General features: G+C 31.4%; 1 protein-coding gene across 1 annotated transcript in view; it reads left to right on the forward strand.

The window, feature by feature from the left end:
* PCDH10 (protocadherin 10) overlaps positions 1-13,288 on the forward strand; it is a 47,240-nt gene extending 33,952 nt beyond the window's left edge. The window contains exon 5 of the mRNA XM_045798974.2: positions 6,801-13,288. Within this exon, the coding sequence (XP_045654930.1) occupies positions 6,801-6,820 (20 nt within the window). The 3' untranslated portion in view covers positions 6,821-13,288. The remainder of the gene's footprint in view (positions 1-6,800) is intronic.
* Positions 13,289-13,908: the final 620 nt, after the last annotated feature.

The following is a 13,908-nucleotide window of genomic DNA, read 5'->3' on the forward strand; positions in this document are numbered from 1 at the left end:
GAAATACAAGTGTCTAAATGTCAGCAAATGTTATCGCTCATAATTCTCAAAGACAAAAGAAGAATCATTTATTCTTTAAAGGAACATATGGATATCTTGTTAGAATTTTAAATGCACAAAATAATGGTATTTGTCTGACTTGGATGAAAGTATTCTTTGTCATTGTTAAAGTCAGATAATTGTGTGGATTATCTTTAAAAGAAATTTCAAGGGTACCTCTTTATTGCCAGTGTAAAAAATGTGATTTTCAAATAGTTCTGGAACAAATCAGTGTTCATATTTTAGTGGGTTATGATACAGGATTCCAGGGAAATTTCATCGATATCATAAACATAGAGGAGCACATATGTTAGAGTTCTATTGCCTAACTGTATATCAATGTAGGGTGGAAGCATTTAAAAACTACTTCAGTCTCCAAATTTGATTTTAAGACACCAATGAATCAAGGTGTTTTTGTTCAACAAAGAGAGCCTGATGGAGTGGCTAGAGTGCACTGGGTAGGGTCTGTCCTATTATTTTCCCCCTTCAGGGAAAACTTGTTAAGCTTCTGAGGCATAATTTCCCACATTTCTAAGATGAGTTTAGAATAGATCCCTTCAATCTATAAAATTTGATGCAATACCTTGTCATAGTAGGTTTTTACTTTTTCTGAGTATTTTTACTTAGAGGTGTAATATTTTTATCATTTAAAAACAGATATTTAGAATATTGACAACTCTTGTGTTTAGATGGAAAAATTATGCATGATTACTGTGTTTTTAGCTATTTCGCTTAAATCAATTTAGATAATGATAATAATCAAAGTGTATTGTCTAATTAAAGGAGCTGATACACTATCACTGGTTTTTGCTGTAGAGCTCAAAGCACTCTTAATTAATCTAGTTAATTAGAGTTAAAGATTCTTAAACCAAACAAAATTGAGTTACTATAATTGTGCTTCTACCCTGTCAAAAATATTAGTGGCAGTTCACATGGTTGCAGTAACCCACAGACTAGAAACTTTCTAGTGAACCAGTTGTAAATGTGCCATCACCTTTGTGCAATGGCAATTTTAAATTACACATCCCACATACGCCTAACCACATGCAAGTATATAGAAATCTCTAAAAGCCTATGGATCCTCTATCTAGAAGGAACCCATGATGTTTCAGGAGATTCATTGCCTCATACAAAGCTATGTGAGGGTCATGCTATAGTGTCACAGTTGTGGAATGTACTTCTGGACAAATAGAAGCTCCTATTTTCAAGATTGTTAAGTCTTTTAATTAACAATAAAGTTTGGCTTGAAAATAAACTTTGAGCAAAAAGTTCTGAAACTTTCACTGCTGGTAAATTCAGTGCTTTGCACAGTGCACCAACTCTACTTGATCTTGGGGGGCACATTCCAGCTTACAAAATAAATTCTTTCTTTGCACATACCATTCTTAGTGAGAAAATGAGTCCTAATTAATTTTTAATCCATAACCTTAAATTAGCATACAATCTTTATCACAACTGAAACAGAGCAGTATTGGTTACACTGGATTCTTAGGGGAGATGGTGACTATTGTTAAGTAACAAAAATTCAACTGAGTACATTTTAAATATCTAATTGGCTTTATTTAAATGGTTCACCAATCGGGGAGCATCCCATCTAGCAAATACAGGAGCCCTCTGAGGAAATTGGCAAAATTTCCTTTTTATAGAAGGAAGGTGGGGCAAGAAAGTTATTAGCAAAAAAGGATTGTTCCAGGCAAGGCTGCTTTCCCTTGGGGGGATAAAAACGGGGTCTTAACATGCAGATTACCTCATCTTCCTTTGGGGAAGGGAGAGGGCACTTGTGTCTGACTCAATGTGATAATCGCTAATCGAAAAGTTTCTTCTGACTGACTGGTTAACACTACATCTCTGGGGGAGGTAGAAACTGCATTTAGAGTAGTATGTATAGGGCTCCAGTTTAGGAATTTGGTCTAAGTGATGTCATTTTGAAAGATGAAAACGACAGGCAGTGGTTTTCTTTTTAATAGTAGTTAAGGGTGCTAGAATTGCTACAGCTAGAATGTCTATGAAAAGAATATGCTCAACATGCTTGTCTCCTGTCTTAGAAAAGATCCAGTTTGCTCACTGAGTGATGTCAATTTCTCTACGCAAAACTACGCTTGCCAATTTCTTACCTCTTCAAATACCCATGAATTTATCTTTTAACAAACTTATTAATTGCAAATTACATCGTAAGCATTACATACACATATAGACTAAAATGAACACTTGGCTTTAATATATATTTCTTGCATGAATGTTCTGAAGGATTGTTTGAGTCATTTATTTCACAAAGTTTTCTCTCTAAAAGACTAATCAAGTTTACATATGGGAACCACTTTCTCCAGATGAATTCTTGTTTTCTAGATATATTCTATGATCCCTGAACACTGTCAAGATAGAATAAAAAACATACTGTTTGATGAAAGGAAAAAAGGAAATTTAGCTTGAGGATGTTGTGAATATTACGAAATAAATGTAAGAACTCAAGTTTATGCTGCACTAAGCTAGTATTATTGGACAAAAGACAATATATATTACATTAACAGAAGGCTTTCAGTCTTTTTGTAATTCATAATAAATTAATAAATTTAATTGTTATTTCCATAGATATATCTTAAAATTTAAAACCTTTCTGTCATTTTTTTGTGAAAAGGAAAACATTTACAATATGAACCATGTACAATTATATTTTAAAATATAAAAGCAAATCTAACACTGTTCAAGGGGGAAGATAGACAAATCAAGCAGCGACCCACATTTAATAGTTACTGCTATTATGCTCACTGAAGGACTTTATAGTTAAACAGAAAAAAAAAATTAGCAAGATTTTTAAAGAGAATCCTCAAAAATGGCTCAAGAATAAGATAGAGGAAAGTAAAAAGAATTGATTATTCAACTGGACAGATCCCTAATGGAGGCTTGCTTTTAAACGATCTTTCAGTTTATGATACGCTTTTACTCAGGGAAGAGAGGGCAGGTGTTTCTGACTTCTATAAGGGGTAATGGGCTTTAACTCTTGTCTGCTAGATTCACTTTACATATAAAGAAGTGTCCTGACCGTGAGGCTCATTAAATATTTGAATGTGCTCTGGAGCAGGTTACTGATCTTAGCCTCTGGAAGTTTTTCACTGCAGTAGAGTCTCAATCATCTGGGATATTCGAAGGCTGTTCTTTCAGTCACAGAAATAGGTTAGGTCACTTCACATGTTTATATGTTTCTTTAGCGTCTATGGTTCATACTGTCATAAAGTATAAAGGGTATTTTGCTTCCTGTTATGCAAGTATAGAAACGTGAATATTCAAATTACTGAATTGTCATTTTAACATATTATACCAAATTATTTTTCACCAAGCTAATTATACTATTATACGTGGTATAAATAGGATATCAGTACTGACATTTTTACAATTATTTTTGCAACATATATGCTTATAGTCATCGATCAGAATTTGTAAATGTCCAAAGTTTAATATCATACTTTACAAATTATCAAAGGCAATAACAGGATTCCACAATATGAGGAAAAATACGCATCCTGGAACTTTCATTAAAAAATATGTTAAATATATGCATACATACGTGTTAAATATATACGCACATATATATGCTATACTATGAAAAATAAATATTTGAATATCTCCTTTCCATTAAGAGTGATTTTTTTCACCCATAGTTCAGACAATAAGATAAATGTCTTAAATGTGAGATTTCTGTAATTCACTATGAAGAATAAATGCAGTGAATGTATAAGTAGAAGTAAAAAGAAATACTAACAGTCCTTTTCCTATTACTTTAGATTTGACTGAAAAGAAAATCTTTCATCTCTATCAAGTGACCAAATCCCTACATATGCTGATGAATAGCTAGGGGAAAAAATGCATTTGTGAATTGAAAAGAAAAGGCAGAAAATTTTCAAGTATGCTTTCATAATTCCAAAACATATGTAGAATACATCATAAAGCATAGAGATTCAATGTATTTGACCCATTCTCTCTAGCCTGAAATGCTTCAGCAAATGCATAGCCATAACAGTTAACGCTGTGGAATAATGTCCTTGGCACTGACTCTAAAATGTAATAACATTGCTTTATATATATGTATATATATTTGTATGCTACTTGTCCAACATTAACCCAGACAGCCCCCAAAGATAATGAGTATTCGATATTCAAATTCAGTTCTTAAAAGCTTTGAAATAAAATGTATGTGACTGTAACTTTAGTGATAATACTTCATTTTCTCTAGTTTGTCTGGCCGTATTTCACATTTGGGAAATTTGCTTCGGAATGGAGGAACTCTTTCCTCCTCATCCTACTTTGTTCTGACCTTCAACCTCAGCCCTTAACACTTGTCCTATTCAGATTTTCATTTCTGAATTAACAGATAGGTGGGAGAAGGTAATTTAATAAAAGGCAATGATATTATTCATATAACTGTTGGAATAGGTGCACTTTAAATAAAAGCAGCACACATGTAACTCTAAGCAGTAATTAAAATATGCATTTAAGCTTATGTTTAGATTTAAGATATCAAGTATACTGTGTACTAACCTGTGTTCTTAAAACTCTGAACTATTTTAATAATACAATTTCTTTTTGTATTTTGACTGAATCAAATGAACATATAATATCCATGCTAATAGCTTTTCCCAAAAGTAATCTTTTAACCTAATTAGAAATATTTTACTGATTTAAATATGTATTGGGTTGGCTAATTTCTACATTATACTAAGATGTAGCTTTTCAGTATATTAATTTTTGCACATAATAAATTACTTTATAGGTTGAGGATAGGTCGCTCTTGAGTTTCTTTTGCCCTCGAACTATAAATGTTTGAGATGTTTCCTATAAATTAGTTTCCTATAAAGGAGTATTTTAAGATGTTTCCTCTAAATGAGTATTTTAAGAAAAAACATCCTGTAAGTAATATCTCTAACTTATTTTGAGAAAAGTGGTATTGTTTATAGGGTGTTCATATTGCCTGGGTTGTCCTTGAAAGCATAAGATTATGTCTTATGTAATTATTACTAGTGTTCCCTTTTACTCACACAATTGTTCAGCTTGGACAGTAAGTTATTTGGTCACCGTAATTATTTGTCCAATTCATTTTTCGAACCTGAATTTCTACGGTGCTTAATTATTTGAATTTACTGAAGAATTTTAAATTCTGGTTGGTATAAGCCAAATATATTTAAATCAGATATACTCAAGTTTATCAGGAAACAGGGAATTTAAATTCAACAACATAGGATAATAGGATTTGATTATTTAAAAAGAGCAAATTTCTGTTTGCTTTTGTAAAATACTCTCTGTAGCATTATGACCAGGTAAGTTATAATAACTACCACGTAGTCCTTCCTGTGTTGGAGCTAACTCATTATATAGTTCATGATATTATATAAAATTAGAAAACAAAATATGTTTCGATTGTTTTCAATACTAGTTACTACACAGTACATGTATATATTATTTTTTACTTTATTTCTGTCAATGGTGGTGCTTGACTTCTACAATTTTAATTGATGTGTCTGCTAAACAGTGGCCTAGGGAAGAAATGTTTGGTGGTCTGGTCACAAACTGAGCTTGTGAGGAAAAATAAATGAGAGAATCAGGGAAATAAATTAGGAAAATTATAAACCAGATAATCTACTTGAAATTAACAGACATACCATAGAGGAGGAATTGAACTGACCAGTATGTTCTTACATTCATGTAAAGAAACCCCAAAAAGAAACAAAAAAAATCCAACTATTCACCAGATTGAAACAGTTCAGTTATGCTATTTAGAGTAGTTCTTAATTTTTAATTCTCTCTCTATATATACATAATTTTTATTTTAATTGACTTTACACAACCGAATTGCCTTTTATCACAATTGTACACAATTTTCAGTACCTTTTTATCATATATCTATTATGTGCCAGATACTGACCTAGGGGTTGCAGTTTCTGTTCTCATTGTGCTCATTGCCAAATATAAAGATTATGGATAGGTGAGAAGAAATATCCATTATCATTATAAATAAATAAAATACTTAAAATATCTAAATGATTGAATTTGGAAATTCTACTTCATAATTCAATACATTTTATAAGACTTGGCCAAGTTCAATATCTTTTTCTCTTTGCACCTCTACCTTCTTTATAAGAAAACCGATTCCTTTTAAGGGATAAATTTAGATTTTTTTTTTATTCTGTAGACATGAAAAGGTTTGGTTTTTGAATAATTTCAAAGGTGAGATAAAGTAAACCTAGAAAATGTGAAGCATCATTTACTTTTTAACTACATAAACACTTTCTGGTACAGTTTTCTGTATCGTATATTGACTTAATATATATAATTCAAAATTTATTAAACTAAACATATAACCAGTTTTTCGGAGATATTATAAAGGATTATTCTAGAATGTTTAAGGGCCACACATTTTTTTCTATACTCTCGTCGTGCATACATAGTGAAGTAGGGATTGTTTGGTATGTCACTTTAAAAGGTTAGTCTCCACATTACCGGTGGTTGGTATATAAAGTATACATCTCCCACACGAAATGGGTTTTTCAAAATATCAAAATTGTCATTTTTGGAAAGCCAAGCACCAGAATAACTTTATTCTATAACTATTAGAAACCAAGGTTACCACTGAAATATTTCGACACTACATGGATCTTGTGTAGGGACACAGCTTATTTCCAATTGTATTTGTTTCTTTTACAATGACATGCAATTCTAAACTCCAAAAGCCAGGCTCCTTTTCTTAGAGTATTTTTCTTTCTTTTTCGCAGCACGGAAAAGGATATGCTAGTCAATTCTACAGGATTCACCTGAAGCAGCATGATTTGCACAAAGTCGACCAACAAAAGCATCAACTTTTCAACTTCATTATCTTGGCCATCCAGTTAGCTGTGTGTCACTGAGTATTAGATTGCCGGCGGAGTCATCGTGGCCAATTATAGGACCTAATTGCTCTCAGCAGGCCTGAGAAATGAGTTGAAATGTGCAGAACTGTAGAAACTTTAGAGGCATCTGATTTTGCCTCTCCGATCAGTGTGTGCCTGTTTACAGCACTATATATCTTTCTCTCTCCAAATGTCACTGAGCCCTTTAGATGTTTATATTCACCACGAGAAGCCAGTCATAAAGATAAAGGAAATTTGTGCATTATAAATGCAATATCACTGTTTTAAACTTGACTGTTTTATATTATTTTTGTGTGATCAAGTGTTCCCCAAACTATTCCAACTTTACAAGAAAGATTGTGATTATGTTCTTTTCACCTGTGGGTTATAAAAAATGTTGTATTCTGAAGACCCACAAAATATCAAAGACATTCTGTAGTTTATACACCGTGTTGCAAAGTGTTTACTGTACTATTTCAAAGCTTCTAAATAAATATAAAATATATATATTATATTATATAATTTTCCTAAAATGTGGTACAACTCAGTTGGTTTTTAAATGGATTCATACAGTCCACATCATACAGTAAAGTAAAAGGTAATTCAGGGTCCCAAAGAGAAACTTACTAAGAAAAAAAATAATCCTTAATAATTTCCTCCCAATTTTCATATCTTATTCAACCCTGTTTTTCCTTGTTTAAAAGAAAATGAAGCTCTAAGCTACAAAATTTTGTCAAGAACTCGTACTGAATTTTCAATGCCAAAGATATAGCTGTCGATGTTATCAGAAGAGCACTGAACATGTAATATCAAAATCTCTAACAATCTACATTCTTTCGATTCTATTTCTATGGCTTTGAATTTAGAATCATTTAAAGCTTTTATAAGGAATCTATAAATTCACCTGTATTTGTTGTTAGAAAAAAACAAAAACGAACACTGGGTGTCTGTACATTTTGTGATGTAAAATATGTCATTGAGATTACTATTTTAAGAAGTCATCAACCATAGAACTCACACAAAATTTTATTTTACATAGTTTTACATAGTTTTGTGACTCCTAATAACACATGAATATAATATCTATTTATAACTCTATATGAATATATAGAGATATATCAATATCTGAACTGGTAAAGAGTAACTATAAGATATAAGGGATCTCTAAATTTAAAATAAATTAAATAAATTTGGAGATAGAAACATGTTACATTATTGTTTCAGTATTATCTTACAAGTGAAAGTTTTATAGCTTAAATATAGTCAGTGTTTTATTAATGAGAGAAATTCTTCCTGAGTCAGCCTTGAAAGGCTAAGCTTGTCTCTTCCTTTTAGGTCAACAAAGCTAATTATTAAATTCGTTAAGATATATTTTCCTTTCTTTTACATATTTTTCTTTTTTTCCTGCTGTCGTTTATTGCTTAACTGAGAGAGAAATTAAGAGAGAAAAATCAGAGAATATGAGATAATCTTCTTAGCAAAAAACAGAATTCTCGTAGCTCCCCTCTAAAAAAGCCTTCAACATATCTGAATGTTTGCCCAATCCAAATTACAGATCAATTTGGCAATATTTACCTTAATTGTCAACTGATCTTATGAATTCAGTGATAATTTGAGCTGTGCTATATTATTAAAGAATAGACTAAAACTTAACACATAACAAATGTTTTCCACCCAATTTTGTGGTCATGTAAATGGGAATATTTTCCTTCGATTAGCATACACATATTCATATGTCCTTGATATGTGTATATCTGAGTGGCTTTTGGCATCACTCATTTGACTGTTATCAAATTAGAGATATTAATATGTCAGAATCCCAATCATTTTATATATTGAAATAATATGTGTAATGTTCCAGCCTTTTGGGAACCCTTTAAAAATATGTAAAACTAATCCACCACGTATGACACAAAAAGCACATGCATTCACATAAGTGCAGCAGTAACATTTTCTCAAACTTTTGGCACCACTACATTAATATTTTGAATGATAGACTATTTTAGTAAGGATATGTTTCGATATAATTTAGCTGGAAAAACGTCTGTTTGTTGTAATTGCTTTTTAAACAAGAAAATGATTTTCTTGTTGAATCACTCTGCTTTAATTAAAACCTTTCATTCATCATTTTACAATTATGGGGGAAAACACACATCCATCTGCCTTATCACATGCATTAAAAATAAGGACATACTTCATATATTATGGTTATATTCATTCATTCAACCTTAAGAAAGTTTCTTTAATGATCGTGCCCTTTATGTCATTGTATATAATCTCCCTTGAACAAACTTCTTATGCCATATATTTATGCATTAGTTTTTTTATGTCATAGTAACAGTTATTCTAATTTGCATTTAAATTCTTATATCATTGATCTACAAAAACAAACAAGAAAAAAGGAAATTTTATCTAATTTGTGTGAAAAATAGAATTATTTAAAACAAAATACTAAACATTTCATTATTAATCAATTACCTAGTGCATCCAGAGTAAATCAGAAGTTATAATAGAGTAAGGATATAATTTTAGCAAATTGGCTAAAATGTTATCTACCAATGATTGGGGGGGGGGGACTGTAAAACAGAAAAATACAATCCACCAATAATAAAGGTTTCCAAATAAACATTTATTAGATTAGCATGAAAAGGAATTTTAGAATAGTTTTTCTGTTTAATCTAGTCATCCTAATATCCAACCTTATGTCATTTTATACTTATCAAAGGAAAACGATATCTAAATTATTAGACAATATTTCATCAATTAATTATTTCCAAAATGAATAATCATGACATTTACTCCTTGATAACATGGCTAGTTTTAAAGTAGTAAAAATGTCAAAATATTTTCCTGTGGAAACAGTGTCTTAATGTTTCAAAGGTATGTCAAACGACAATTTTTAGAAATATTTTATCCACATGTAAAATTCTAATTTTTACCTTGTGAACATAGTTCTGTGAAATCATTTTAATTCCTATATTTAAATATCACATCAGGATTACTTAACAGATAAAATGGTGTCACTATAAGTGTATCATCTTTCTTGGGAAATATGAAGGAAATGTGTATATTCTGTTTTTTGAAGATATTAAATGCAATGCCTTTATCAAACATTGCAAATTAAGTACTATAGTAGAAGGTTTAAATATTTTAATTACTCATCCTCTTGCTTCATTTTTTAACAGTGTTATAATTTGCCGTCAGATCTTCTGTAATGTAGAAACTCTCCTACTTCTCCGACAATAGGAGGAACAAAAATCCTCACAATTCTCAACATAAACTTAAACTGTATATGAATTGTACCATTTCACCTTACAAAAATTATTTGCTGGAGTAAAGGTAATATTTAACATAATTACTCAGTCAGAATGCTGCAAATGTTAGTCAGGATAAAGAAAATTACGTACGGTACTGACTGATAAGAGGACTGTTAATTGTCATTTCATGTGGTTTTCTTTCTCCCCCCTCATATTTCTATGTGTGCTTTTAATACCCGAGGAACTCAAAAATATTTAAAGCATTGGTATACTTGATAATTTTTCTGAAAATCCTATATTTTTCATATTGCAATTTCTTGGGTTCTTTATCTTTTTCAACTCTAATTTTGTAGTGGTAAAGGCTTTGCACTTAACATCCTTTATATGTTCCTTTTTAACAAGGAAAAACAGAAAATGACAAAATTCCATATTTTTTATGCCATGGAGTAGTAAAATTATTTTATATATTGTTAGCACTTCAAGGAATTTCCCTCCGCTAGGTCGAACAAAATCCTTATACAGTAATTTGTGAAACTACTATTCAATAGAGTATTTTTTTTTCTTCTAAAACTTGGCATAGGTCTTAGATTATAGCATTCTATGAGGATGCTGGTAGATGGGTGCCGCCAGAGTATTGCAGGCAATAATATGACTAAAATTCTAATACCTTTAGTGTGCATGCATGTATTTCTAACCACTGTTATTTTTTAAGTATTTGTAAAATTAGAAAAATGACTTTTATTTCTTGAAAACTTGTCACATGCTTAGTTTGAAGTTTTACACTCCAGATGTTTTTGAGTTGCATGAAAATTTTGCATTAATGATGCAAATATTACATTTTCACATGAGACTCAAAAATTTCTGAACGATAGAACTCAGACTTCCAATACATCCGTACATCATAGAGCTGAAAGTAAGCAGGGAATTTCAGCTCTAAACACATTTTTGAGACAGTTATCTGTGAGTGAAAACAGGGTATTATAACAAAAGATGAGTTTAAATCTTAACTATAGTGTTTGTTACTGTGAATGCTATAATAATACATAAGTAAAATGAGTGTAAATGTAATATATTATTTTATACTGCTGTATACATATGAAATAAATAAAACTAGGATACATATTATGCCATTTTTCCATGCATGGATCTTCCACTGACGCCCGTGGGAGCTTTGAATAAAAATCAGTGGCAAAATATGACCCTAAGTTTAAAAACAACTAATGCTGATTTAGTAATTTTAGTCTTAATATAACAGGTCTAAGGGGACATCTGTTCAAAACTGAGTCTCATTCGAAGAAACATATGCTAGGTTTAAAGGATTTCATGATATTTATACTTCCGAAAGTAGGCATTTAGTTCCATATGATTCTCATGATACCCACAACGAATATTTTAAATAAATATATATATATATATATTTTTCCACCTAATGTTATATTTTCTTTTTTAATTTTTTTGGTTTGTAGTAATACCAAGGGTCCACAAGGAATGATACAGACAAGTTGTACACAGGATATGAGTGCCTTCAAGCAATAAGAGGAAAACATTTTATCTAAAATTTAGAAAGAAATTACTTCACATTTAAAGTCAACAGAATTGTAAGAAAAAATAAAATACAGATGGTATCGTTATTCAAGAAGAAAATATAAATTAAGGTATAGATTTTTTTATAATGTAAAAATACTCTGAATGCATCTTACAGAAATTTACAGTCTGAAACAGCTGAAAGGTAATAGAAGAAATGTGCTTGTAATCTCATGTGTGGTTTATGTAACTGATTTTCTTGAGTTCAGACTACACATATCTGACAGAAATTCATTTTATGAAGCAATGAGGGATAGGACTAGGTATTTCTCTTTTTTGGACATCGAATAAAGCCAACCCTATGGTGGAAAATAACTAATTGAAATACGCAGGAATGATGATTCTCAATGAAATATTGACAGCTACAACTACAAGTTACTTTGGTCCCCTCGGCCTATGCCTCCTATCCCTTACTTTTATCCTTTCTGGGAATCATCTCACAGACTCTTCCATTTAACCAAGATTATAACTTTGCAGAAATAAAAATTAAATTTTATTAAATTACATACCTATAGTAAGGTCCAACAATGCGGGCAGTTAAGGATGCATGGTAGTAACATCTGCCTTCACGAAAATTCTAGTTTGCCTTGAGAACCAAAGAAATTCTAGGAAAATATTAAATAATTAAATGGTCAAATAATCAAGTAATCAAATTTGTGGTTAGAACCCAACTGTGGGTCATGAGAGTAACTCAGTGTATTAAGACGAGAACATAAAAACAAAACTATAAGTAAATAGAATAGGAAAAATGTAGAGTAGAAGAGTATGAAAACATATCACTCATGGTAAAAGCAAATAGTTCTTTGTGAAACATTTTTTCTGATACATGTGTGAAATAGGTCACAAGGTGAAATACATTTCTTGCTGTGAATCATTGCCCAAATGTTTGAAAAGCACTGCACCATATGATCACTATTTCAAATTTAAATTTATTTAATGCTGTACAAAGTCAGGAAAGATCTTTTCAAAAAGTTCTTTCACATCTGAATCCTGATCTTAACCTTTGTAAAATATGAAGTACACTTAGCTGTAAAAGTCTTAACGAGAATTCAGTGAACTGACATATGTGAAATACATAGCACAATGCTAACGCACATTAGGTAGTGTATTTTATTATTAATATCACTTTCATCCCTTTATCACTATTCTTGATTACCAGAAGTATGGAATACAGTCTACAAATGGAAATCATTCCTTTCTCAAAACTCCAGACGGCTTTTGAGTTGTATCGAAGCAGTGCTTATTGCAAGACCTCAAGATGCAAGTGGACTTGCCTTTGGTATCCACTCATCAGCTCAGTTCACCTTTGCCTCTCTATTTATTGTGGTATGGAGTCCAGGAAATAAAACTCACAGCTGCTGAGTTCCAGTCATTTCCCTTTGCAACTCTCAAATAGCCCTCTATTCCTACTATTGAAAAATATATATGTATGATTGCACTAGGATATATTTACCTGATTTTTTCCCTTGATCCCCAATGTGCTTTTTGAATAACTTTCTATTTCCATGAAAATAAATGTTTGTTGGAGTTACTGAATAATTGACAGAATGATATTTTTTGCATATGACTTATAAAATGAATTTGGGCAGTGTGAAATAACAAAAATTCAACTGAGTAAATTTTGAAGATCTAACTGGCTTCATTGAACTCTTCATAAATCAGGCAACATCCCATCTAGCAAGTAGGAGAGAGCTCCAAAGGGCTACAGAAAGGGAAAGGTTTTTAAAGCCAGGACAAGGCAGTCATAAACAAAATAAAGGTTTATTTCAGGCAAGGTCTGAAATAAAAGGATCTTATTATGTGGGTTAGTTCACTGGTGCTGGGCAGAAAATTCCAGACTGACTGATTAAGATTGCATTCCTGGGGAAGGTTGAAACTGCAATTAGGTTAGGAATAAAGCCCCCATTTGGTGATGTGGGCCTAGCAGAAGTAACTCCATTTTGGACCTGTGGTTTCCTTTTTAACAATTCCTTCCTTTTGATCAGACTGTCAGCTTGACTGAGAGATGTGATCAAAATTTAAGGCATTAGCACCACTCTCAGCTACCACTTGGCAGCTTCTGTTGTTTCTTTTTTGTGGTATCCATAGGTCACGGTTCCAGGTTCATAGTCCTTAAATTTGTCATTCTCTTTGCTTCTTTTCTGGAATTCTAG

This window comes from Ursus americanus, chromosome 13 (assembly GCF_024610735.1).
Source record: "Ursus americanus isolate L20-20 chromosome 13, mUrsAme1.1.p, whole genome shotgun sequence".
NCBI lineage: Eukaryota > Metazoa > Chordata > Mammalia > Carnivora > Ursidae > Ursus > Ursus americanus.